The following is a 27,329-nucleotide window of genomic DNA, read 5'->3' as shown; positions in this document are numbered from 1 at the left end:
GGCAACAAGAGCGAAACTCCATCTCAAAAAAAAAAAAAAAAAAAAAAAAAACCAAAAAAACCCATAATCAAATGCTCATTAGGGTATTTCAGATTTGGGATGCTTAACTAGTAGGCATAATGCAAATATTCCAAAATCTGAAAAAGCCCGAAGACTGGAACACTTCTCATACCAAGCATTTCCAATAACAGGCAGTCAACCTGCACCACAGAAAATAGTTTAAGGCTTTCAACACACTATTAAAAATGTAAATTACAAACAGGAAAAAGAAAAAGTTCAATCCAGTTTCGAATCAATTTCAGTTTAAACATTTGTTTATTCCATAAGCTAAAAAAACGTAAATTTGATACATGTCTACATCAATGCTATATATAATTGAAATGTTTATTACAAGTATCACTCCATGAAAACATCAAAATTGGCTGGATGTGGTGGCTCACGCCTGTAATCCTAGCACTGTGGGAGGCCGAGGTGAGTGGATCGCTTGAGGCCAGGAGTTTGAGACCAGCCTGGCCAACATGGTGAAACCTGTCTCTACTAAAACACAAAAAAATAGCCAGGCATGGTGGGTGGTGCTCATCTGTACTACCAGCTACTCCGGAGGTTGAGGCACAAGAATCCCTTCAACCGATTTCAATCTCAAAAACAAACAAACAAAATAAACCACAAAATCGATCTTTGGAAAGATGGTCAATAAGATAGTGATCTGCTCTCTTTATTTATACAAGGGTATACAGGATGTTACTACTGTTCTCTCAATGAAATATTAATAGTTGAGAACAATGCCAGATGGAAGACAAACAGCTAACAATAATTCTAAAGCAGTTCTTAGGGTTCCCACAGATAATCTAGAATTTAACCTGCTTTGATAATGTTAAGAGAAATGGATCTATATGAACATCCACCATTCTTAAATGGATGTTTATGACCTCAAACGTAGTGAGCAAAAAATCTAAAAGATTAAAATTTTATTAAAATTTACAGGAGCATCACTCATGAGAGCCAAAAAGTGAAAGCAGGTCGGGTACAGCAGTTCTTGACTGTAATCTAAACACTTTGGGAGGCTGAGGCAGAAGGATCGCTTGACCCCAGGAGCTCAGGACCAGCCAAGGCAACATAGTGAGATCCCATCTCTACAAAAAATAGAAACATTGAGCCGGGTATGATTCATGCGCACGTACTCCCAGTTATGCAGGAGACTGACACAGGAGGATTGCTTGAGCCCTGGAAGCTGAGGCTAGAGTAAGCCATGATCCCGCCACTGCACTCTAGCTTGGGCGACAGCGTGAGACCCTATCTAAAAAAAAAAAAAAGTTACATGGATGTAAGCTAGGGATCAAACACTGTTAGGTATCAAGTATAGGCCTTTTATGGAGGCCTGTAATCAAAAATACTTGGGATGGGGCAAATTGTTACATTAATCAGAAATGGAAATATTATTCCTGTCAATCATATACAATGTACCTGGAAATACTGCTTTCTTTTCTTTTCTGAGACAGAGTTTTGCTCCTGTTGCCCAGGCTGGAGTGCAATGGTGCAATCTCGGCTCACTGCAACCTCCACCTCCCAGGTTCAAGCAATTCTCCTGCCTCAGGCTTCAGAGTAGCTGGGATTACAAGAATGCGCCACCACACCCAGCTAATTTTTCTGTACTTTTAGTAGAGACGGGGTTTCACCATGTTGGCCAGACTGGTCTCGAACTCCTGACCTCAGACAATTGCCCGCCTAGGCCTCCCAAAGTGCTGGGATTACAGGCGTGAGACACCGCACCTGGCCTTAAGTGTATTTCTTACATTATCCTACCATGGTTGAATACTGACAAAAATGATCTGGAATGCCTGTCAACTCTCTGAGATTAGACTGATTATTTTTGCTCGTCTCTAACATTGTATTCTGTGGGATTTCTCATGAATTTGTTTTAGATGCAAGGGCTTAAGTCTAAAAATTTACATTTTCTTTTCAAAATCACAAATGAAACAATCACCTCTGAGCAACACTATCAACTTACTAGAAACTTACATTATCACCTAGTTCTGAAAATTTCTCAAGGAAATTAGGAAATAGGGTTTCTGCTCTGAATCCCATAGTCAAGGAACTATGAAACGACTAAACACCACATGCATAGGGAAAAGCAGCAGAAATATTAAATTCCAAGAGCTTTTGCAGAATTGAGGTGTTTTCTTTTTTTTTTTCTTTTTTTTTTTTTGAGACGGAGTCTCGCTCTGTCGCCCAGGCTGGAGTGCAGTGGCGCGATCTCGGCTCACTGCAAGCTCCGCCTCCCGGGTTTACGCCATTCTCCTGCCTCAGCCTCCCGAGTAGCTGGGACTACAGGCGCCCACCACCTCGCCCGGCTAATTTTTTTTTTGTATTTTTAGTAGAGATGGGGTTTCATTGTGTTAGCCAGGATGGTCTCGATCTCCTGACCTCGTGATCCGCCCGTCTCGGCCTCCCAAAGTGCTGGGATTACAGGCTTGAGCCACCGTGCCCGGCCGAGGTGTTTTCTCACAACAGGAAGGGAAAGTGAGTTTAAACTGGGCTTTGATTAGCTGGATTAAATTACATGTTCCAGAGATAAGTGAACAATGACAGTTCCCTATGTTAACAAGAAATAATCAGGAATTGACATTAAAGATGTTCATTCTCTCCAAATGCATCCATAGATTCATAGCAATCTCAATGAAAATTTCAGGACAGTTTTTGTTGAAATCTGCCAGATTTCACTCTAAAATTATTATGGAACAGCAAAGAACCAACAATAGTCAAAACTTTTGGAAACAAAGTTGGGGAGCTGGGTGTGGTAGCTTACGTAATCCCAGCACTTTGGGAGGCTGAGACGGGCGGATCACTTGAAGTCACGAGTTCAAGACCAGCCTGGCCAACACAGGGAAACCCCATCTCTACTAAAAATGCAAAACTTAGCTGGGTGTGGTAGTGTGTGCCCGTAATCCAGGAGGTGGAATTTGCAGTGAGCCAAGATCGCGCCACTGCACTATGGCCGGGCGACAGAGCATGACTGTCTCAAACAAACAAACAAACAAACCTTGACCCTTACCTCACCTCATATACAAAAATTGAGTAAAATGAATCACAGGATGCTTTTTTCAGACAGGGTCTCTGTCGCCCAGGCTGGAGTGCAGTGGCATGATCTCGGCTCACTGCAACCTCCACCTCCTGAACTCAAGCATTCCTCCCACCTCAGCTTCCCAGCAGTCAGGACTACAGGTACATGCCACCACACCTGGCTAATTTGCTTGTATTGTTTCCGCCTGCCTTGGCCTCCCAGTGTTGGGATTACAATTGTGAGCTACTGTGCCAGCCAAATCACAGATCTTAATGCAAGCGCTAAAACTATAAAGGTTCTGTAAGAAAACTTACAGAACATCTTTTTTTGTTTGAGATAGGGTCTCGCTTTGTCAGCCAGGCTGGAGGGCAGTGGTGTGATCTAGGCTTACTGCAGTCTCTGCCTCCCCAGTTCAAGCAATTCACCATCATACTCGGCTAATTTTTGTATCTTTAGTAGAGATGGGGTTTCACCCTGTTGACCAGGCTGGTCTCGAACTACAATCTCGGCACTGTGGGAGGCTGAAGTGGGCGGATCACCTGAGGTTGGAGTTTGAGACCAGCCAGGCCAACATGACGAAACTCCATCTCTATTGCAAAAACAAAAATTATGCTGGTGTGGTGGTGCATGCTTGTAACCCCAGCTACTCAAGAGGCTGAGGCACAAGAATCACTTGAACCCTAGAGCCAGAGGTTGCAATGAGCCAAGATCATGACACTGCACTCCAGCCTGGGCGACAGAGCGAGACTCTGTCTCAAAATAAATTAAAACAAAAACAACAACAACAAAAATCCAAACTTGCAGGGTGGCGCATGCCTGTAATTCCAGCTACTTGGGAGGCGAAGCAGGAGAATCACTTGAACCCAGGAGGCGGAGGTTACAGTGAGTGGAGATTGAGCCACTGCACTCCAGCCTGGGCAACAAGAGCGAAACTCCGCCTTGAAAAAACCAAAACGAAACAAAACAAAATCAAACCTTGTAATTATGATCTTTCCACTTTGGACTATTTTTTCCATAAATTCACTTCTTCTCTATTCAATGTGTGCGAGTGTGGGTTTTTTTGAGACGGAGTTTCGCTCTTGGTGCCCAGGCCATAGTGCAATGGTACGATCTCAGCTCATCGCGACCTCCGTCTTCCAGGTTCAAGCAATTCTCCTGCCTCAGCTTCCCCAATAGCTGGGATTACAGGCATGCGCCACCACACCTGGCTAATTTTGTATTTGGAGTAGAGACAGGGTTTCTCCATGTTGGTCAGGCTGGTCTCGAACTCCAGACCTCAGGAGTCTCGGCCTCCCAAAGTGCTGGGTTTACAGGCATGAGCCACCACGCCCCGCCTGTAAGCAAGTTTTTATCAATCAATGAAATGATCTATAAGCCATACACATTAACTGATTAAGACAATCTCTTGGTTTAAATAAAAAGTACAGAAATACCTTTATATAGCATCATCTTTTCCCCCATCAGGAACAGACAAAGGAGGCTTTCTCTTTTTTATGATTTGAATTATCTAAATGCCATTTTTAATTAATTTATTTACTTATTTATTTCAGAGTTTCACTCTTGTTGCCCAGGTTGGAGTACAGTGGTGCTGTCTTGGCTCACTGCAACCTCCACCTCCCAGGTTCAAGCAATTCTCATGTCTCAGCCTCCCAATTAGCTGGGATTAAATGCGCCCATTACCACACTCAGCTAATTTTGGTATTTTTAGTAGAGACAGGGTTTTACCATGTTGGCCAGGCTGGTCTTGAACTACTGATCTCAGGTGATCTGTCTGCCTCAGTCTCCCAAAGTGCTGGGATTACAGGTGTGAGCCACCACACCCAGCCTAAATGCCTCCTTTAAAAAGCGATGGGGAATTATCTGGATCATGACTCTGACAGAGAATCACCACCACTGGCAGTCCTAGAGGACCTTTAAGACTTCAGTGATGGCTAGGGGTGGTGATATACCTGTAACCCCAGCACTTTGGGAGGCTGAGGTTGCAGCATCACTTGAGGCCAGGAGTTCAAGACCAGCCTGGACAACATGGGCAAACTGTGTCTCTATAAAAATTAGAAAAACTTAGCTGGGTGTGGTGGCGCATGCCTGTAGTCCTAGCTATTTTGGCAGGCTAAGGCAGGGGTAACTGCCTGAGCTCAGGAGTTTGAGGCTGCAGTGTGCTATGATTGTGCTACTGTACTCCAGCATGGGTGATACAGTGAGATCTTGTCTCAAAACAGATGCATAAATAAAAGACTACCATAAATAGCAACCACTCTTTATTAGGAAATTCTTCCATTTCACCTATTAAAATTTCCCAGCCAGGCATGGTGGCAATTTGGGACAGCAAAGTAGGAAGACTGCTTTAAGCCCAGGAGTTTAAAACCAGCCTGGGGCCAGGTGCAGTGGCTCAAGCCTGTAATCTCAGCACTTTGGGAGGCCGAGGCGGGCGGATCACGAGGTCAGGAGATCGAGACCATCCTCGCTAACACGGTGAAACCCCGGCTCTACTAAAAATACAAAAAAAATTAGCCGGGTGAGGTGGCGGGCGCTTGTAGTCCCACCTACTTGGGAGGCAGAGGCAGGAGAATGGCATGAACCTGGGAAGCGGAGCTTGCAGTGAGCAGAGATCACGCCACCGCACCCGGCGTTTGACACCAGCCTGGTCAACATGGCAAAATCCCGTCCTTACTAAAAAAAATACAAAAATTAGCCATGCATGGTGGTGTGCACCTGTAATCCCAGCTACTTAGGAGGCTGATGCAGGAGAATCACTTGAATCCAGGAGGCAGAGGGTGAAGTGAGCCAAGATTGCACCACTGCACTCCAGCCTGGGTGACAGAGTGAGACTCCGTCTCAAAAAAAAAAAAAAAAAGAAGAAAAAGAAAAAAAGCCTGAGGCAAGATCACTGGAGCCCAGGCTGCAGTGAACCACGATTGCACCACTGTACTCCAGCCTGAGGAACAGAGTGAATCCCTACATCTTTAAAAAACAAAGAAAAAGCCAGGCACAGCCGGGCGCGGTGGCTCACGCCTGTAATCCCAGCACTTTGGGAGGCCGAGACGGGCGGATCACAAGGTCAGGAGATCGAGACCACGGTGAAACCCCGTCTCTACTAAAAATACAAAAAATTAGCCGGGCGCAGTTGTGGGCGCCTGTAGTCCCAGCTACTCGGGAGGCTGAGGCAGGAGAATGGCATGAACCCGGGAGGCGGAGCTTGCAGTGAGCCGAGATCGCGCCACTGCACTCCAGCCTGGGCGACGGACTCCGTCTAAAACAAAAAACAAAACAAAAACAACCAACCAAAGAAAAAAAGACACTCTGAGCTCCACTATCAAGGAGCTTACAGTTCGGAGGATGGGGAAAAAAGTGACTAAAACAGCCAAGTGTAATGTGGGGTGCGAAGGACAAAACACATAAAACACACACAAACAGACACATACTTAATGGCCTAAAGCTAAATGAAAATCCAGAGAAACGTAATAAATTTTACATAACACAAATCTCAACCTATTTAAATGTTTTATTATCTCTCCCTTTCTCTTGCTATAAAAATATCTTATGGAAAATTAAATGTTCTTTTAAACATCCTTACTTTCTAATTATGTCTATCTTTTGCTCTTTTTTTTTGAGACGAAGTCTTGCTCTGCTGCCCAGGCTGGAATGCAATGGTGTGATCTCAGCTCACTGCAACTTCCGCCTCCCAGGTTCAAGCAATTCTCCTGCCTCAGCCTCCTGAGCAGCTGGAATTACAGGCATGCGCCACCAAGTCCGGCTAATTTTTGTATTTTTAGTAGAGATGGGGTTTCTCCATGTTGGTAAGGCTGGTCTTGAACTCCTGACCACGTGATCTGCCTGCCTTGGCCTCCCAAAATGCTGGGATTACAGGCGTTAGCCACTGTGCCGGACCTATCTTTTGCTCTTTAAAATTTTATTCTCCTGTGACCCACTGGTACAGGATACAGTAAAGTATAACACAGCAAGAGACATCTAACCGACTCAAGAATCATGAGATTTTCCTGACAGTATTTACACAAGAGGCCTAAATTGAAAATGCTATTAATTTAAAAGAACATGTTGGCCAGGTGTGGTGGCTCACGCCTGTCATCTCAGCACTTTCGGAGGCCGAGGTGGGAGGATCACAAGGTCAGAAGATCGAGACCACCCTGGCTAACATGGTGAAACCCTGTCTCTACTACTACTTAAAAAAAAAAAAAAAAAAAAAAATTAGCCGGGTGTGATGGCAGGCGCCTATAGCCCCAGCTACTCAGGAGGCCGAGGCAGGAGAATGGCGTGAACCCGGGAGGCGGACCTTGCAGTAAGCTGAGATCGTGCCACTACACTCTAGCCTGGGCGACAGAGTGAGACTCCGTCTCAAAAATAAAAAACAAACAAATAAATAAAAATTAACATATGCTGTGGAAAAGAACCTAAAAGCAGATATAAGAAATTCTAGATCAGAAAAACAAACAAACAAACAAAAAAACGCAGGAATCTAGTTTTTGTATACTCTTATGCAGTGAAACCTTTCCTTCCTTTAAAATACACCAGGCACTTCTTTCCAATCATGTGAATGAAACTTGGCTTAAAAGGCCGGACTTAGACATCATTCTGTTCCTTTAGTTTGTGAAGCACTCATTATATACACCTAATTTACTGCTGATTTATGATTCCTCTTTTATATGTGTTTTGTCTTTCCTAATTGTAACTATGACATACAGCACTTTGATGTACAAGTATTTTTATAACCTTAATATTTAGTAGTAATTGGTACAAAGGAAATGCACAATATGTACCCCAGGTAAACAAATATATATGCTATGGTAGTTGGACAAAGGGTATAGCTATAGCTAACAAGCAAGAATACCACCTTTAAAACACAGGATACTTACGGACAAAGGAAATAAAATATTTTAAAATTAATTTATATAATTTCCAATACCAAAGTTACTTAAAGATGAAGGAAAATTAATGTTCAGAAGTTATAGTACATTTTGTGAAATAAATCTTCAGGTTACAGAAGCCTCTCAGTTAAAATTAAAAAGCTAATCATGTTGACTAGGTGTGGTGGCTCATGCTTACAATCCCAGCACTCTGGCAGGCCAAGGTGGGAGGATTGCTCAAGCCTAACAGCCAGCAGCATGGGCAATACAGCGAGACCCCATCCCTACAAAACATTGGGGGAAAAAAAAAAATTTAGTAGGGCATGCCTGTGTTCCCAGCTACTTGGGAAGCTGAGGTGGGAGGATTGCTTGACCCCAGCTATTTGAAGTTGCAGAGATGGTGCCTGCCAATGTACTCCAGCCTGGGGAAAAGACTTAGAACCTGTCTCAACAAAAAAGAAAGGAAGAAAGAAAAATTTTTTAAATTACTTTTTTCTATAATAAATGTAACTATGATGTTGATAAACTAGTATAATCATATATATTTCAAACCTGGAAAAGATCTTCCAGAACAATCAAATGTGATAAAAAACAGAGATGTAGAGTTAAGAACAAAATGAGGATTTAAAATTATACAACAGTAAAATGGAACAGAAGTAGAACACCTTTTGGTGGTATGGCAGACCATGGCCGAAATTAAATCTGGGGCTTGTAACACATGAGTAAAACAATAAATAGTAGTAAAGAAACAAGGAATGACTACACTAAAGATCCTTGAAGAATAAAGTATTTAGGACTTACTTGGACCACATAGTCAAATTGTGCTTATTAATTTCTCAGTCCATCACAGAACATGATCTAAAATAGTTTCAAACCATAATTAAACATTTAAAAAAATGAGAACCTCTTTTAGGGCAGGCACACTATTTGCTCCTGCACTATCACTCTTAATCTATGATTTATGATGTATTAAAGATACTGCCATTGATTATCCTTAATATTCTTAAAAAAAGATACTGGCATTAAAATTTCATCATATCCAACTCTAAATGTGCTCAAACTTTGTCAAGGTTTAAGTCAGATTAAATAAGTAAATCCACGTCACTATTCTACCATAATGATAAGAGAATGCAGGTGAAGGAAATACTTACAGACAAGTAATCAAAGAAATGAGACATATTTTAAATGACACTGCTACTAGAAGTATCATGTGCCCCATAATAAAGCCAAGAAAAAAAAATTTCTATTGTTCAGAGATAAACAAAGAAATAGAGTAGGTAAAAACGCAGTGTATCGTAACTGAAATTAGCTGTATCAAAGAATCATAAGAAACTAACCTTGCCTCAGGTTTCTCAAAATATTACTACATTCCTCAAGGTACCACAGACAGAAAAGTTAAATTAATTAACAGGTATCACTACACCTTCATTTTCTGATCTTTCTTCCTTTCAGAAGCCAACCTCTAACAAGGCATTCCCAGAACCACAAAAAGGTAAAAAAAAAAAAAAAAAAAAAAAAAAAAAAAAAAAAAAAGCTTTGTGATTTTTAGTACTTGGCTTTTCCATCCCTGGGTTAACCATATATATATATATATATTTTTTGAGACGGAGTTTCGCTCGTTGCCCAGGCTAGAGTACAGTGGCACAATGATGGCTCACTGCAGTCTCAACCTCCTGGCTCAAGGGATCCTCCTACCTCAAGGGATCCTCCTGCCTCACCCCACTGATACCCCTGTTCCCCACCACCTGCACCACAACACCTGGCTAATTTTTAAATTTTTCGTAAACACAGGGTCTCACTATGTTACCCAGGATGGTCTCAAACTTCTGGCCTTAAATGACCCTCCCACCTCAGCCTCACAAAGTCCTGGGATTACAGGCTTCAGCCACTGTGCCCGGCCCATATTATATTTGTGTGTTTGTTTTTTTGGAGACAGGGTCTTACTCTTGTCATCCAGGCTGGAGTGCAGTGGCAGGATCACGGCCCACTGCAGCTCACTGCAGTCTCGACCTTTTGAGCTCAAGCAACACTCCTACATACCTGGGACCACAGGCATGTACCACCATACCCAGAAAATTTTTAAAATTTTTGTCCAGACGAGGTCTTGTTATGCTGCCTAGGCTGGTCTGGAACTCCTGGGCTCAAGTGATCCACTTACCTCGGCCTCCTGAAGTGCTGGGATTACAGGCGAGAGCCATTGTGCCATAGTCCATATTTTTAACTAGAATATTTATAGTCAAGAATTTAACAGTCCAGTCTCCTCTTTCTCCCAAAAGATAACCTATAAGTGGCCTTCCTGTACCCACCAATACAAACAGAACCTGCTTTGCTTCATGATAAAAGCAATAAGCTCCATTAGAGCAAAATATACTAAATATTCATTATATGCCCCCTCAAACAACTATAATAAAAATGCCAGGAATAACAAAATTCTGAATTTATAATTCTTTAATATATTTTCCTACCTTCACACTGGTTCCTTGGAAGAATCTTCCACCTTGTTTTTATCACATTTTCCAAAATTTGTAGTCCATAATACTGAAAATTGGAGAATAGAAGCATGTGAATATATTGCTATACAGGACTGGCAACTCTCAGGATTCACAAATGGACAGACATTCACACATTTACATCTAAAGTTTCAAAAACATTATGCTACCAAGTTTAATTACATATATTAAACAAGTATCTATTCACCCATATACTGAGTTTTCATGCATTTTCCTCATTTTATTGTTTACTACTCTATATAACGTCCTGCTGTTTATACATGCTCACACCAGGAGGAAGAACCAAATAAAAAGCCCTTTAGCAGCCAAATAGGCTTATCTGTCGAAGGAAAAGTAGCAGCCAGATACGAATTCACAGCATAAATGACTGCTCATAGGCTCACGTACTTTAACACGAACAGGCTCCTAAGAATTTAGCAGTTTGGATGCTATCAAGCTTCCTACCATCCTCTAGGAGTTACAAGCTTTTGGCCAAATATTAAAGTATTGTCACAGATACTTTCTATAAAAAGTGTTTACAAGCATCACTGGTGTGTTACTTAAGGAGCAGCAAGACAACCCATGGGTTTATTTTATATTTTAACCCCACCCTTATAGTTGCTATTTCTACTAATTTAAAGATAAACTTTTGTGCACAGTCAAAATAATCACAAATGCATGTTGCAATCTGTATCTACCTTTCAGGTATTTCTTCCTAAATACTAAAAGTTATAACTAAAAGTATAAAAAATTAAAAAAGAGATACCACTTCCAAGCCATTTTGTCCCTCCTGCTGATTACTCACTCTAAATAGTCAACAATATTTATAATAATTTATAAAGCTCCAGGAGTTACTACCTGAATTACTATGACCAATTAGTGTGGATAGGCAGGAGGAAGAAAAGGGACAAAACTGTTGTGGTACATTTCAACTGAGAGAATTAGGGAAGAATCAGCTATAATACCTGAAAGGTAAACTCATTCATATATAGACATATAACCTCAGATTGCAAGTTTTGGCTGAGAATAAGAGTTCATCTTTAAAATGGTTAGTCATTACACAATAAAATAGGAGCATTAGTATTTCAACCAAAGGGATCATGTGAATGCTCATTTTATCCAAAGCACAATATAGACTGTCCCAAACTACATTGTGCTCAAACAGTGAATGTTTTTGCTGTTTTCTTTCATTTTAACATTTCACACTTTTCAGGAAAATTTTGCCATTTCAACTAAAGTACTACATTTGCAAACATTCCTTAAAAACTTTCAAAATCAAAACAAGGCCAAAGCAAAATTCTAAAATTACAAATTTGATGCTATTACAATGTTTCATAATCAGCAGTAAATAGCGATTTTTCTAACCTGTTCATTTTTAAAAACACATCTATTTATTATGTCTAGGTCTGAGAAATATGTAAATAAGCAAAAAAGAGAATTTTCCAAATGCCTGAAGTTCTTAATTAGCTTTTAAAACATACTACCCTAAACAATTTTATAGGCACAAAATCAGATTGTCAAGACTCAGTAAGTCAAAGTAACGCACTGCTTACAATGTATCCTCTTGTCAAAAATCAATTAAAAAGCCTTTAAAACACTAAGAAACAAAACCCACCATATAGTTAGAAATAAAAATCTTAAAGATAACTTCATCTTATTTAACCAAACTTTTTGTTTACGTATTTATTGGAAAGACACTGTCACCTAAAGTTACTATTTACTAACCTGTAGTTATTTTCTACAACTGCATAAAGGTAGCATAAGCTTGATGAAGATACAATTCATCTTTCTGCCAAGTTGAAGCAGGGAGCCCAATAAAAGCTTTGCCCAGGTTAGGTCAGAGGAATACATCTGTTACCATAATATCCTAAAATCCAATCTCTCCCAGACATAAAGACTTGGCCTATGAAACTGAAACAAAGAAAACTTACATTCCTTTGAAAAAATGTTATTTGGCGCCAGGCAAAGTGGCCCTCGCCTGTAATCCCAACACTTTGGGGAGGCCAAGGTGGGAGGGCCAGGAGCTCAAGATCAGCCTGAGCAACACAGGGAGACCCCGCCTCTATAAAAAAAATTGGTAAGTTAGCGAGGCATGGTGGCATGCACCTGTAGCCCTAGCTACTCAGAAAGCTAGGCAGAATGTCACTTAAGCCCAGGAGTTTGAGGTTACGGTGAGCTATAATCACACCACTCCACTCCAGCCTGGGCAACAGAGGTCATGTCTCTTCAAATAACTTTTTTTTTTTTTAGTATTTTTGCTCAAAATCTGAAGTGACAGTCAAATCTGAAAGCAAATGATCAATCACTATGATCCAAACATTCCAAAGAATTATACTTTTGCATTACATCTCAGAACTTGAGAAATCCACTGCTGAGTTATGAAGATGAGGGACAGATAACAGCAAAGACTAAATGAAAAGATAAATGCATGAAATGATCCCTATGGTAGAAATTTCTACTGAGCCCTTAGAAATACTTATTTTATGCATCGAATTCCCCTTTCCCCTCCCACCGCCCATGAAACAAAAACAATTGATGAACAGAATTCAGTTAAAGGGAATCAAAAGGGTAGACCTTGTGGAGGCCTGCCGTCAAAGCCTAGCTGTGTCAGTTGCACAGGAAGACACCCTTTTTCTTCCTATTACAAGCAATCAACATAATGGAACATTATGATTAATATCAGGTAGTGTTAACATCTTTAAAGAAAAAAAAATGATTGCATAAAAGCCAAATGTCATAGTGCATAAATTTAGCACCAAATCATTTGTAATTTATGTAAATTGAAGAATTCTTTACCTGTTGCTTTCTTTCTGTTCCTCTAATCATCTCATTTTTCACAAGACAAATTTGAGTTTTTAAAAATACTGTTGATAAATCAACTTAAACATTAGTAATGTCTGTCAGTATAAAAAGCAAAATTTACCAGGCAAGCAAACAGGCAAACACTGTTATGTTACTTAAGGTTAGCACTTTGAGGAAGTTCTGGACTGTATTTTTGACCTAAAATTTACAAGCTGTCAAAACTAATTAATATTTTAAAACTGTTAATTAACAAAGTCTGGTTTCAGAAACAGATGTGAATATGGCTATCTTCTGTTTTAACACAATGTATATCAAGTGGAAACCTTTCGTGTATTAAACAGAATGCCATAGTATTTTATTACTTTAAGGCAGTTTAAAGAGAAGTGTGAATCATCAAGCCTAAAACAGACAAAACACATTTTGATCAACCCTTCTGTTCAAACTTAAAAAAGGACCCGAATTATAACATTTTCCATTGTAAATAAAAACTGAGTGCTGTCCCATTAGAAGCCCAATGCCATGGAGTAGGGTTTTAAGCTGTCCACACAACTTGGTGTCAGAGGTGCCTGGCCTGTATTATATTGATTACTTGCCCAAAATAATTCCTTAATGTTATGTTTCATCTCTGAATAACATTCAGAATTTATGCTACTTAGACCTGTATACATATTCTAAAAAGAAAAAAACAAAATCAGACAACCAAAAAAGCCACCTTGCATACTAGTCCCATTACAAAACTTCATTCATAATTCTTAGGACTATTTGCAAGAATTAATTATATGCTTAACACTAAATTTTGAAACAAATTAACAATATAAAATGATTTGAGATAACAAATGCTAATACTAAAAATGAGATACCTTCCTCAAAGTTTATGACTGGAAGAAAAGAAATAACAGATTTTAAAACCACCACTTGCTTACTTTCGTATTCATATTCTGAGAAAATTCCAAAATTGTGTCGACTCTTGTCCAAGCATCAGGATGCTCCTTTAAATGTGTCAGTACTTCTTGAGCCATTCTTTGCTAAAATATTATAAAAAAAAAATTAAGCTAATGTGTTCTTTTGAAGCATTCATTAAAATGAAAACTACTGAGCAAGGCACAAATTCTAATTGGACAGAGATTCTATCATCAATGTTCAGAAATATTCAAAATTTAGACTTTACAGAAATAGAAATAAAATTATTATTATTATTGTTATTATTATTTTTTTTTTGAGACAGAGTCTCGCTTAGTCGCCCAGGCTGGAGTGCAGTGGCGCGATCTCGGCTCACTGCAAGCTCCGCCTCCCGGGTTCACGCCATTCTCCTGCCTCAGCCTCCCGAGTAGCTGGGACTACAGGCGCCCGCCGCCTCGCCCGGCTAATTTTTTGCATTTTTAGTAGAGACGGGGTTTCACAGTGTTAGCCAGGATGGTCTCGATCTCCTGACCTTGTGATCCGCCCGCCTCGGCCTCCCAAAGTGCTGGGATTACAGGCGTGAGCCACCGCGCCCGGCCAATAAAATTATTTAAACATGACTCCTAATCTTTTTTTTTTTTTTTTTGAGACAGTCTTGCTTTATCGCCCACGCTGGACTGCAGTGGTACGATCTCAGCTCACTGCAGCCTCTGCCTCCTGAGTTCAAGCGATTCTCCTACCTCAGCCTCCCGAGTAGCTGGGATTACAGGCGGGTGCCACCACAGCCAGCTAATTTTTGTATTTTTAGTAGAGCTGGGGTTTCACCATGTTGGCCAGGCTGGTCTTGAACTCCTGACCTCAGGTGATCCGCCTGCCTCGGCCTCCCAAAGTGCTGCGATTACAGGAGTGAGCCACCATGCCCAGCCAACTCCTAATCTTTAAAGGTGCAAATATTTTACTTTTTTGAAACAGAGTAACATTTTTGGGAGTAAATCTGGTTTATTTTTTAGTCTCAAAACTGCACTGGATTTCAACCAAAGATCTATTCTGAAGCAAATGAGTTATCAGCATTTAAATCAACCAAAAACAACATAAAAATTCTTATCTAGGCCGGTTGCAGTGGTTCATGCCTGTACTCTCAATACTTTGGGAGACTGAGGCAGGAGGATCACTTGAGGTCAGGAGTTCAAGACCAGCTGGCCAGCCTAGGAGACAGGCAATGTAATGAGGCCATGACTCTCCAAAAATGAAAAAAAAAAAAAAAAAAAAAAAAAAAAAAGCTGCGCATGGTGGCTTGCACCTGTAGTCCTAGCTACTCAGGAGGCTGAGGTGGGAGGATCACTTGAGCCCTGGAAATCAAGGCTGCACTGAGCTATCATGGTGCCACTGCACTTCAGCCTGGTGACAGAGCAGAGACTCTGCCTCTAGAAAAACAAAAAAATCACATCTACTTAGATAAGTTATGTAATGTAGCAGGACACTCCGCTTTACAAGAGTTACCAAGAGCTCTCTAACTACAAAAATACATTTCATAGAAAGACTACTGAAAACTAGGTCTAAGTAAGACCACAAATCCCAAATACTTACATACCCTTTGAGCTCTTTAAAAAGGGCTCTTAAAATTTATTGTAACCATCCTTTCTCCATTTTGAAATTTCACTAATTTCATATATAAAATATTTGTTTTGGAAACTATTTCCATTTTTCTTTTTCTTTTTTTTTTTTTTTTGAGACGGAGTCTCGCTATGTCGCCCAGGCTGGAGTGCAGTGGCCGGATCTCAGCTCACTGCAAGCTCCGCCTCCCGGGTTTACACCATTCTCCTGCCTCAGCCTCCCGAGTAGCTGGGACTACAGGCGCCCGCCACCTCGCCCGGCTATTTTTTTGTATTTTTTAAGTAGAGACGGGGTTTCACCATGTTAGCCAGGATGGTCTCGATCTCCTGACCTTGCGATCCGCCCGTCTCGGCCTCCCAAAGTGCTGGGATTACAGGCTTGAGCCACCGTGCCCGGCCTTTATTTTCATATTTTTAACATGCAAACCCAGAAATACTAATCTATGTAGCCATCACCATGTGCTTGTATCAGTTTTTCTTTGAACATAAAATAACTGAAGTTTATGAAAGTCATCTTTGTGCCTTTCCCTAGTGCCATTTCCTTCCTTTGTTCCTTCTTTTTACTCTCTCTCTCTCTTTTTTTTTTTTACTTGAAGTCTCACTCTGTCACCGAGGCTGGAGTGCAATGGCAAGATCTCAACTCACTGCAACCTCCACCTCCAGGGTTCAAGCAATTCTCCTGCCTCAGCCTCTCGAGTAGCTGGGACTACAGGCACGTGCCACCACGCCTGGCTAATTTTTGTATTTTCAGTAGAGACAGGGTTTCACCCTGTTGGCCAGGCTGGTCTCAAACTCCTCACCTCGTGATCTGCCCGCCTCAGCCTCCCAAACTGCTGGGAGTACACCTTTGTTCCTTCTTTAAAAAGTAATGGCTTTCATAAACTTGGTCTGTCTTTTCCTGTCCTCATTTTCATGGCATGTGTGTAAATTTCATGAATACGGTTGTATGGCTACCAAATTTTATGTTTATACTTAAAAAATCTTTCAGGCTGGGCACAGTGGGTCACGCCTGTAATCCCTGCACTTTGGGAGGCCGAGGTGGGCGGATCACGAGGTCAGGAGTTCAAGACCAGCCTGACCAATATGGCGAAACCCCATCTCTACTAAAAACACAAAAATTAGCTGGGCATGGTGGCGTGCGCCTATAGTCCCAGCCACTCGGGAGGCTGAGGCAGGAGAATCGCTTGAACCCGGGAGCGGAGGTTGCAGTGAGCCAAGATTGTCCCAGTGCACTCCAACCTGGGTGACTGAGACTCCCTCTCCAAAACAAAACAAAACAAAACAAAACAAAACAAAAGAAACTTTTCTGCAATTAGTTTTTTCCATTTGACAGTTTTTAAGATCCAGCCATGTCAACATTTTATATAGTTTTTTCATTTCAATAAGTTTTTCATACAACATTAACGTATTTTTACCAAACACCTTTTAATTCTACTGACAAAAAGCAATGGCTTAATCCTTTTCATTTTTGTATCTTTAAAGGTTTTTTTAATAACTCAATTAGATCCTTCCTATTACCTATTTCTATTAAAAGTTGTAAGCAAAAAGTTTGGGCCAGGTGTGGTGGCTCATGTCTGTAATCCCAGGAGTTCAAGATCAGCTTGGGAAACAAAGAAAAAATAATGAGCCAGGTGTGGTGGGACATGCACTTATGGTCCCAGCTACTCAGGAGGCTGAGGTGGGAAGATTGAGCCTGGGAGGTCAAGGCTGCAGTGAGCTGTGATCATGCCATTGTGCTCCAGCCTGTATGACAGAGCAAGAAAAAGGTTTGATGACTTTAAAATCTGTCAATTACCTTTCTCTTATATTTTACTTTATCATGGGTTTAATTATGTGGTTATAAACAACAAAGCATCAAAAACAGGGTAGGAAGCACTCTTACAACCATTTCCGACAAAGATACCTTATAATCTTTAGCCTGACTTTTATTCTAGTCTTTTTTAAAAAATCGTATGCTTGGTAGGGCACCATGGCTCAGACCTGTAATCCTAGCACTTTGGGAAGCCGAGTGGGAGGATCACAAGGTCAGGAGTTCAAGACCAGCCTGGCCAACATGGTGAAACCCCATCTCTACTAAAAATTCAAAAATTAGCTGGGTATGGTGGGGCGTGCCTGTAATCCCAGTTACTCGGGAGGCTAGGCAGGAGAACTGCTTGAACCAGGACCCAGAAGGCAGAGGTTGTGGTGAGCTGAGATCACACCACTGCACTCCAGCCTGGGCTACAGAGTAAGATTCTGTCTCATTAAAAAAAAGAAAGAAAGAAAGAGAGAGAGAAATCATATGCTTATCCTGGCGTTGATGCTTTATTTTAACCACGATCTTTTCCTCAGGTAGTAAACACAATACCACATTCATGACTATCCCATACACAATCAGCAAAACACACCGCTACACACTCAATAACTTATATGGTTGTTCTCTACCCAGAAACCCACCAGAACCACTGTGGTCACCTGAAAAGATCAGATGCCTGCTTCCATTGTGAGTCTGTGGTTAGAAGAGTTAATGTGTATATTTTAAAATACAATTATACACATTTTTATTTGATTTCATTAAAGGACTGATGGGTATAATGTGTCATATGAGAAATTATAGAAGGCAGAAAGAATAATGATCTGAGTTATCTAGGGCCAAAGCACATTTTAGCAGTGTTTTGATCTTCTCCCTGAGAATATCTAGCTAGATAACCTTATCTAACTAGAGGAAAAGTTGTATCAAAGATCCTCACACAGTAAAAGTTACTTGGTCAAGTTGCCATTTTGTCAGATGCTTTGAAGTGATAAGCATTCTACACAGAATCAAATACTTCCCACACTATCACCACTCACTTCAATCTCTACATAAATCATGTTCTTTCCTGTTAGTTGTAATTTTACTCTCCGATGTTACTTCTAGTATTTGCATTCTAATGTATTCTAATCCCACCATTCTTACATAATGTTCTTTATAAACTTAAAACCCCAGTAGGGGTTTAAAAAAAAAGACACAAAAGCAAACTAAAGAGAGAGAAAACCTAGCATCTCCCTTGTGCTACTGAGTGGTGAAAGCGTTTTAGTTGCTAAGCAATAGAGTTCAAGATCTTTAACAGAACACAATATTGGAGACAACATCCAACTCTTTCTGTATCTTTTTTCTAGGTGTCTACTTGGCTAAAAATAGAAAAATACTTGTAACAGAGAGTAGTCCTAATGTAACAGTGCTAAATAGCCTACTATACTAATCATGTATGCAAAAGTTGTCTACAGATTAAAAGTCACCCTTGTAAATAATTTCTTCTCCTCCCCAAGTTACACATTCCTTTAAAAAAAAAAAAAAAAAGGCTACCTACAGCTTTCTTCCCAGTTGACTTTAACAGCTTAATTAGTATAATAAATTTTTCTTGTCATTATTAGTGCATGATATTTTATGAGTAGCAAAATTTTTTTTTTTAATTTCAAGCAATGAGTATCACATATGCTAAATCATTTTCATTATACTGCTAAATGTATAACCTTTAAACAGAGTGCCTTCTACCTACCAAGCACTGTAATAGGTGCTTTATAAACCTCATCATTACTACCCTCCAATCTCTTGCAGGGGAGGTCACATTTGTACATGGGACTTAAGCAATGACTAGAGAGAGCTTCCAGGAAACAAATTAAGACATCTAACACTAAAAACATGTTTTCTACCACAGCAGCTCTCTGCTACTACTCCTTTTCCTTTGAAATAAGACCCCCAAGGAGGTGGTAAACAAAAAGTAGACTGAACTAACAACACAGGACTTTTAGAGACCAAAAGGACTCCTTAACCAGCTTTAAGCTCTAAATCTTCATTTATAATACAATGTTTGCTAGTTATTTTTACGCAACTGATTGTCACATGATCTATTAAGTACTGCAGACAAAATCCTTTTACTTTGGCAAAGTTAACCTATTGTCCTTATAAAGAAAAAAAGGAAAGTTAACCTATTGTCCTTATAAACAAATAAAAAAAAATTTAGAAACTTTTTTTTTTTTTTTTTGAGACGGAGTCTCGCTTTGTCACCCAGGCTGGAGTGCAGTGGCCGGATCTCAGCTCACTGCAAGCTTCGCCTCCCGGGTTCACGCCATTCTCCTGCCTCAGCCTCCCGAGTAGCTGGGACTACAGGTGCCTGCCACCTCGCCCGGCTAGTTTTTTGTATTTTTTAATAGAGATGGGGTTTCACCGGGTTAGCCAGGATGGTCTCGATCTCCTGACCTCATGATCCGCCCATCTCGGCCTCCCAAAGTGCTGGGATTACAGGCTTGCGCCACCGCACCCAGCCAGAAACACTTTTCTTAATCTACTTTTTATTAAGAAGTCAATTTTAAAACAAACCATTAAATTTCTTAATACTATGAAACATTATTAAAAGCAGTATTACTGTAATATATTCTCAATTATAAAAATTACCACTAATTCTGTTATAAGCCATGAAGAACACTGCTCTGTTGGTTTATTTATCATACCTTTAGATGTAGTGAACTACCTTAGTGCAAAGATTAAATAGTATTAGTAGCTGAATCTATGTGGAAAAAATTAAATGCCTTTTTCCCCAATGGCTACAGACCTGTGCTTCCAATATTATATTCAAAATTGAACCCAACCTTACTTTCATAGCTTCCTCCAAAAGCAGCTGTTTTCTATGCATCCATGCTAGAAGAAATGAAGCTTAAAGCTTCATATTGAATGTACAGCATGAGTAACAACTAAATGACAGGGATAATAAATACTGACGGATAATTTTTTCAAGAATGCTTTTGGAGATAAAGTACTGATCAAAACGCCCTAAGAGTATAAACCCGGACTAACAAGCTTACAGAATCACTGCAGAGTAATGTTTTCTGCTTTTAGAGCTTCCACAGCCCTTTTTCAAGTTTCCACTATAGTGAAAGCAGTATTGTTAGATTTCACAAGGGAATGGAAACATTTATACATGATGCTTTTTGGACTACCTATAAAAGATAGTACTATATGCATCTTACATGTTTTCAAAAAGTGTAATGGCACTCAGTTTCTTAATTATGCAAATACAAATATCTTGACAATATAAGTAACCTCGTATCTATTAGCTGAACATTCATCTAACCAGAAATCTACTGTTCTGGCAACAAAACTACCTTAAAAGATTTCTGGACAGGCGTGGTGGCTCATGCCTGTAATCCCCACACTTTGGGAGGGCAAGGCAGGCGGATCACGAGGTCAGGAGATGGAGACCATCCTGGCCAATATGAAACCCATCTCTACCAAAATACAAAAAATTAGCTGGGCGTGGTAGTGCGCCGGTAGTCCCAGCTACTCGGGAGGCCGAGGCAGGAGAATTGCTTGAATCTGGGAAGCGGAGGTTGCAGTGAACCAAGATTGTGCCACTGCACTCAAGCCTGGTGACAGTACGAGACTCCATCTTAAAAAAAAAAAAAACAAAAAAAAAGATTTCTGACCCAACTGCAGAACTTTTTACTCATTCAAAAACATGTTTGGGCTGGCGTAAGGTGGCTCATGCCTGTAATCCCAGCACTTTGGGAGGCCGAGGCAGGTGCATCACCTGAGGTCAGGAGTTCCAAGACCAGCCTGGCCAACATGGTGAAACCCCGTCTCTACTAAAAATACAAAAATTAGCCAGGCATAGTGGCGTGCGTCTGTAATCCCAGCTAGCAGGGAGGCTGAGGCAAGACAATCATTTGAACCCAGGAGGCAGGGGTTGCAGTGAGCCAAGATCATGCCACTGCACTCCTGCCTGGGACACAGAGCAAGACTCTGTCTCAAAAAAAAAAACAAAAAAAAAGTTTGGCCCCACAGGTAAAAAATCAAGTTTTTTTTTCTTGTGACACATACAATTTAAAATTTTACACACATTTCTGTTTCACCTTTTCGTTGGGTTCAAAAAAGCGAAAAACTTAAACTGATCAAAGCATGGTTTATGTTCAAGATAATTCCCTACATTAACAGTACCACTTAGAAAAGTGTATGAAATTCAACTAACATAAAAATACTTGGTATTCCTGTTTTTAATTAAACAAACATGTCTGTGAAGTACTTCTGTAAATGTTTTAAAAGTAGAAGAATCATATTAGCTCCAAACATATTAAGTATATATAAAAGTACAGAGAACCTTTAATACCTACAAAGTATTTAATAACATTCGGCTCTTAAGGACAGAACAAGTATAAGAATAGTATTTCAAAACAACCCAATGTAACCATATCAAACATTATGCAATTTTTTTCTCCAAACCAATTCTCATTATGGTTAATATAGAATTCCAAATTAACACAAACTATGGAATATCTTTTTTAAAGGTGATAATTTAAAATTTTATTCTAAACCCAACAACTCTGTTACACTGTCAAAATGTTATAAAGTTTTCGTTGGCTACTTTACCTGGGCTCCTTCTCCATGGTATAAGCAATTCACCACATTATCTAATAAGTTGATATCCAGTTTTTGGCTGAAATCGAGCAGCTGACGAGCTGCATGGTCTGCTAACATTGTCATAATTGCTGGCATAGATTACTGAAAATAAAGAAAAAACATTGAAGCTGCCTATGAAGTTTTGGAATTATCAGAAACTTCCTACAAGTTATTTTACTTCAACCATGTTATTACAAATATTTTAATGAATACTTTAGAGACTTTAATTACAAAAAACAGAAAGTAAAAGCCAGTAACATAAGCTGAAATTACTTAGCTATTTGATAATTACATAAATTATTATGGTCCATTCAACTTTTCTAGTGTTTTGTTTATACACCAGAAAGACTCCCCTATTCTACTAACATTTATAAAGTATGCTAACCTATTATTTAAATGCATACACTATTAGGATTTTATGGTCCTAAAACATGATACAGTTCAGTATCTTGATGTCCAAACTTCTTAAGCAAGTAGGATTAAGTTCAAGTGAATGTGTTTTTCTTTTCTTCCCAACTAGGGTCTTCTGGATAACTCAGTAAAAGCTCACTTCACATTATCTTAACTTTATAAAAATAATTCTATAAAGACAGAATGGGCTGAGCGCAGTGGCTCACACCTGTAATCCCAGCACTTTGGGAGGCCGAGGTGGGCGGATCACTTGAGGTCAAGAGTTCCAGACCAGCCTGGCCAACAATGGCAAAACCCCATCTCTACTAAAAATAGAAAAATTAGTCAGGCGTGGAGGCAGGCGCCTGTAATCCCAGCTACTCAGGAGGCTGAGGCAGGAGAACTGCTTGAACCCAGGAGATGGAGGTTGCAGTGAGCCAAGATGCGTCACCCCACTCCAGCCTGGGCAACAGAATTGAGACTCCATCTCAAAAAACAAACAAAAAAAGACAGAATGACGTTAAAAATCAAAATGTGGATATACAGTAATTCCTATCGTCTACAGCAATGGTTAGCAGGAACCACAAGTCTAACATATCTTGGTATAAATCCCCTTAGCCTCTACAGAAATAACTTAGTTTCTACACTCAAACCATTCAAATTGTTTCAACCCTCAATGAATTGGGGGATTGAAATTACATCTACAATCATATTTACTGAATATATAATCTAGGAAAAAAAACTTTACGGGCAATATGCCTAACAAGATTCATTGGCAAGTTAAAAGCTGTAAAAGCCTGCCCATTCCCAAATAAAAAAGAATTCTAAGAGAAAAATGAGCTACTTCGCCAAAATATGTACTGGTTAAAACCTACTAGTTCATATGCAACGCTATCCTTTTAAGAGGATTCTACTCTAAGATGCTGGCACACATCCAACTTTTTGTTGCCCAGAATTATAAAAAATATCTTTCCTCTGCTTTTCTTCAAAGCCAATGCCACTCAAACCTAACTGGTTAAGTCAGTAGTCCTTAACCTTTTTTGGGGTCTAAGATGCCTGAGACTCTGAGGAACCAATAGCTCTAACCTAGTTTTTAAAAACTCATGATTCTGTATACAATTGTAGAGGATTCAGGACATCCTGAAAGCCATCCATGGCACCCCCGGTTTAGTGTATTTAGAACTAACAAGGTCAGATCTCCGCTTCTTCCCATTTTAGGAACTTTCATGGACCAGAAAATGAGTAGCTAATTTCTTTACACTGTATTTGGACAAACTAGCTTGGCAGGGGGGAAAAAAGGCGTTAATTCCTGGCTATTTTATAACAGCTTAAAAATGTCCATAATAATGGCAGCAATTTCAATTTTAATGCAAATGTCTCATTTAAATATAACGTCTGTTACAACAGATTAGAACTCCAAAAAATGAGTCACCTATGACTGACATGATGTAAAAATAATGTGAAACTCAAGAAATTAGGAGTTCAAGAATTGGTCCATTATTGACAAAACTGATGAGACTTCAAAATATTTTGTAGTAGGCATTAAACAAACTTTTTTAAACAGCAGGATACTTGTTACACACCACAAAAAAAACCCTTAAGATCTAAAAACTGAGAGGAAATATATATTCCACAAATGAATGTGTAAACTCTCCACCTTCAACTACTATAAAATTTAAAAGATCAGAACAATCTTAATTATTTGAGGCTTAAAAGCAATGTCCACAAAGCATCAAGATCTACGTATCAGAAGTTTTCAAATATTTCGGTTAATTATTGAACAAACTTTTCACCTATTTACTCCTACAATAGTTTAATGCCAAAACAAAAAAGGATTAAGAAAATGACTCTTCCAAGTTTCACTTTCAAATACACTGTCCTTATAGAATTCTCCGAACTAGACTGATGTGAAAAACGAGATTTAGAATAGAAGGATTTAAATACAGTAGTTTGCCATCCTTAGAACTAGCGGCTGTCTTCGAAATGACCTACCTATTCTTGAACTGTACATAGTACAGAAATGGCGGCTTTGTGGTCAATGCCAAGCACATTTAGTCCCCCAAACCAAGCCGCTTCCAAAACATTCTTTCCACTAACAGCAGCGTCCCACACTTAAGATATACAATCAGACAGCAAACAAGTCAAAGAGGGAGAGGTGTAACCACGAACGCTCATTCCCGTTGGGCTCTTCAATCCTAAAATCCACTCACTGGATAACATACACTAGGGATTATCCAGCTTAATGGATAATGTTGTGACTCTACAAGTGACCCCCAATGCCAGTTCCTATCCAAAACCCAGGAAATCATAACCGTTGCTTAATAACTTCACACTAGGTGAAAAAAAAAAACAAGTCGCTACAAGGCGAAAGACTGACTGCTCCTTAGGTGTGTGGGCAACCGCCTGCTTCATTCAGGAGAAACACACCTCACTAGGGCCCGCCCTCCCCTGGCTTCCCACCCGAACCGATTTGCAGCCCTTCTAACTATAGCACACGGGAGCACGCACTCACCCCGCCCATACTCGGAGGAGGCATTTAGACCAGGCGCCTTAAGTTCAACGCCCCTTTCTCTATGCAGCATGGCCTCGGCGTGATCAGAGGAGGTCCGGGCTGAGCCAGTAATGAATGCTTCCTCTACTACACCACTTCCTCCCACCCAACCCAAACTCAGACATCGGAATGAAGGAGAATCAGGGCATCCTCCACTGTACGAGGCCACCAGTAAATGGTTTAACCAACTTATCACACACAACCCCCTGAAAAGGAACTACAAGACGGAATCCCATGTGCAGGCCCCTGAAAAATTCATCTTTCCTACTTCACATGCCACTCTGCAAAAAACCGGAGAGCTTTCGAGTTTCCTTGCTGGAGGAACAGGGAGTCGGCAGCCCCTCCCTCCCCCATCCCAAGCTCTCCACCGAGGGGGCCACGTGATGCAGGCGGACGTTTCAATGCTGCTGCACTAAATATTTCTGGAAACTTCCACTCCTAATAATTTACAGAGATGTTCCTGAAATCACCCCAACTTCTCCCCAGCCCGTGGGGCTGGGGAAGCCCTTCCACCCCGCGCGGGGCCCCGTTTCACTATCACGCTCCTCGCCTTCCTCCACCGCCACCCGCACACGCGAATGACCCAGCAAGCGCTCCCCTCCCGCGGCCGCCTCCCCGCCTCCATCCCCCAGCGGCAAAAGCGGCTCCATTCAATCGCAGGCTCCGCTGTGGGCCCGGCGCGCCCCCGGCCCGCCCGCCGCCTCCTGGGCTCGCTTCCCGCGACCGCCGCGCCCCACGCTGGCCTCCTCCCGCCCGGCCGCGCCGCCGCCCGACCCTCGGCCCCAAAGACACAGTCGACTTACCCAGAGATTGAACCAACTGCTCCTTCCTTCCTTGTCGGGGGATTAGGGCCAGGGAAGGTGGGGAGGGGGAGAGGGGACGAATCAAGGTGGGTTTCACAGTTTTCCCACCTTAAAAAAAGAAATTAAAAAAACGGAGAGGAAAAGGGCAAAAAGAGCTCAATAATATTTACTATTTCAGGGACGCTTCCCCCCAACACACACACCCACCCGCCCCCCAAAAAAGAAGGGGAATTAATCTGGGGAATAAATGCTCCCGCCCGGCTGGGGAGTGAGGGAAGGGGGAGGGAACCGGGTCAAGTCCCAAAGATTCAGCCCCAGGGGGACCCTCCAGCCACAGGCAGCAGCAGAAGCGGCAGGAGTAGGGGGTGTAGAGTCCACACGGCCGGGGGGACGCTCTGCTGCCAGTTGCAGTCCGACTCCCCCCTACCAAAACACGGCTCCCTCTCTCACGCGGCTCCGGCGCTGGGCCCCCCCCAGGCTCGCCTAAACTTTCCCCCCTTCTCTTGCTCCTCAGCGACTGGTGGTTCCCCCCTCCCCCTCTGGGTGGTTGCACGGACTGCAGCAGCAAAGACTGGAACAGGCACCGCCGCCGGGGCTGTAGCTACTGTTGCTCTTGCTGATGCTGTAGCTCCCGCTGCTCCTGCCGCGGCCGCTGCAGCCGCTTCTCCCCCTCCTCCTAGTGCCTCAAACTCGGAACCGGTTGAAACCGGTTCAGACTGGGAGATTCCATCTCGGTTGAGTTTTCAGCCCATGGCGCCGCGGAGCGTTTGGAACCTGGGCCTCCGCCCCCAGCCCGCCCTCCTATTGGTCAGTTCCAGCTACAGCCGCGCCATGAGCCTATCTCTCATTGGCCTGAGCGCCAGTCAATCCCACCTCAAGGCTCCACACGAGCCCGCCGCTTCGGCCCCCGCCTCTTTTCAGCAGCGATTTGCCCGCAGAGTGGGGGAGGGGAAGTGGGGAGGGTCGAAAGGCAAGAGGAGAGGGGTGGAGGAGGAGGAGGTGGGACGAAGAGCAGGGCTGAGTAGAAAAGAGAGCGAAGGAAAGCCGCGTGGAGGATTCGTTCGAACGAGCTGTCAATCAAGTGCAGCCCGCCCTCGAGCTCTCGACTTCCCTTCCCCCTGCGGCCCTCACCCTCCCAGTGCCTAGTTCGCAGGCCCGGCCTTTCCCGCCCGCTCATTGGCTGGGCGCCTTCGGTGACGGAGAGGGTGGGGCGCAGCTCGTGAGCTAGTGGCGGCGCGAGTTTGATCGCGGCGCGCGGCGGTGTTCGATCTGCTTCCCGGACTCGGCCGGCCCGCCCCCACCGGCTCCCGCCAACCTGCGGGGGCCTGAGCCCGCGGGAATTAGGATCCGCCCCTCAGATGGGGGATGCGTTCGGAAAAGGGATGGCACACCCAGTTGTTTTGAACTCTCGGAGGGGTGGAGAAAGGAGGGAAAGGAACACTTCCG

The 27,329-nt window shown here is 41.7% G+C and overlaps 1 protein-coding gene across 2 annotated transcripts in view; it reads right to left on the bottom strand.

Moving 5' to 3' along the window:
• XPO1 (exportin 1) overlaps positions 1-26,659 on the bottom strand; it is a 60,352-nt gene extending 33,693 nt beyond the window's left edge. Inside the window, exons 1-5 of one of the 2 annotated variants that reach the window (XM_077958644.1) lie at positions 25,884-26,659; positions 22,110-22,241; positions 14,138-14,239; positions 12,987-13,050; positions 10,389-10,461 (exon numbers count right to left, since the gene is read on the bottom strand). Coding sequence is in view for 1 of the 2 variants with exons in the window: in NM_001266844.1 (NP_001253773.1) it covers positions 10,389-10,461; positions 14,138-14,239; positions 22,110-22,235 (301 nt within the window). In the remaining variant the exon portion in view is untranslated. The remainder of the gene's footprint in view (positions 1-10,388; positions 10,462-12,986; positions 13,051-14,137; positions 14,240-22,109; positions 22,242-25,883) is intronic. The other variant, NM_001266844.1, reaches the window with a different exon arrangement.
• Between the last annotated feature and the right edge of the window lie 670 nt (positions 26,660-27,329).

The sequence above is a fragment of the Macaca mulatta genome, chromosome 13 (assembly GCF_049350105.2).
Source record: "Macaca mulatta isolate MMU2019108-1 chromosome 13, T2T-MMU8v2.0, whole genome shotgun sequence".
In the NCBI taxonomy this organism is placed as follows: Eukaryota; Metazoa; Chordata; class Mammalia; order Primates; family Cercopithecidae; genus Macaca; species Macaca mulatta.
The sequence above is the reverse complement of the archived record's forward strand: the minus strand, read 5'-3'. Positions and strand labels throughout refer to the sequence as shown.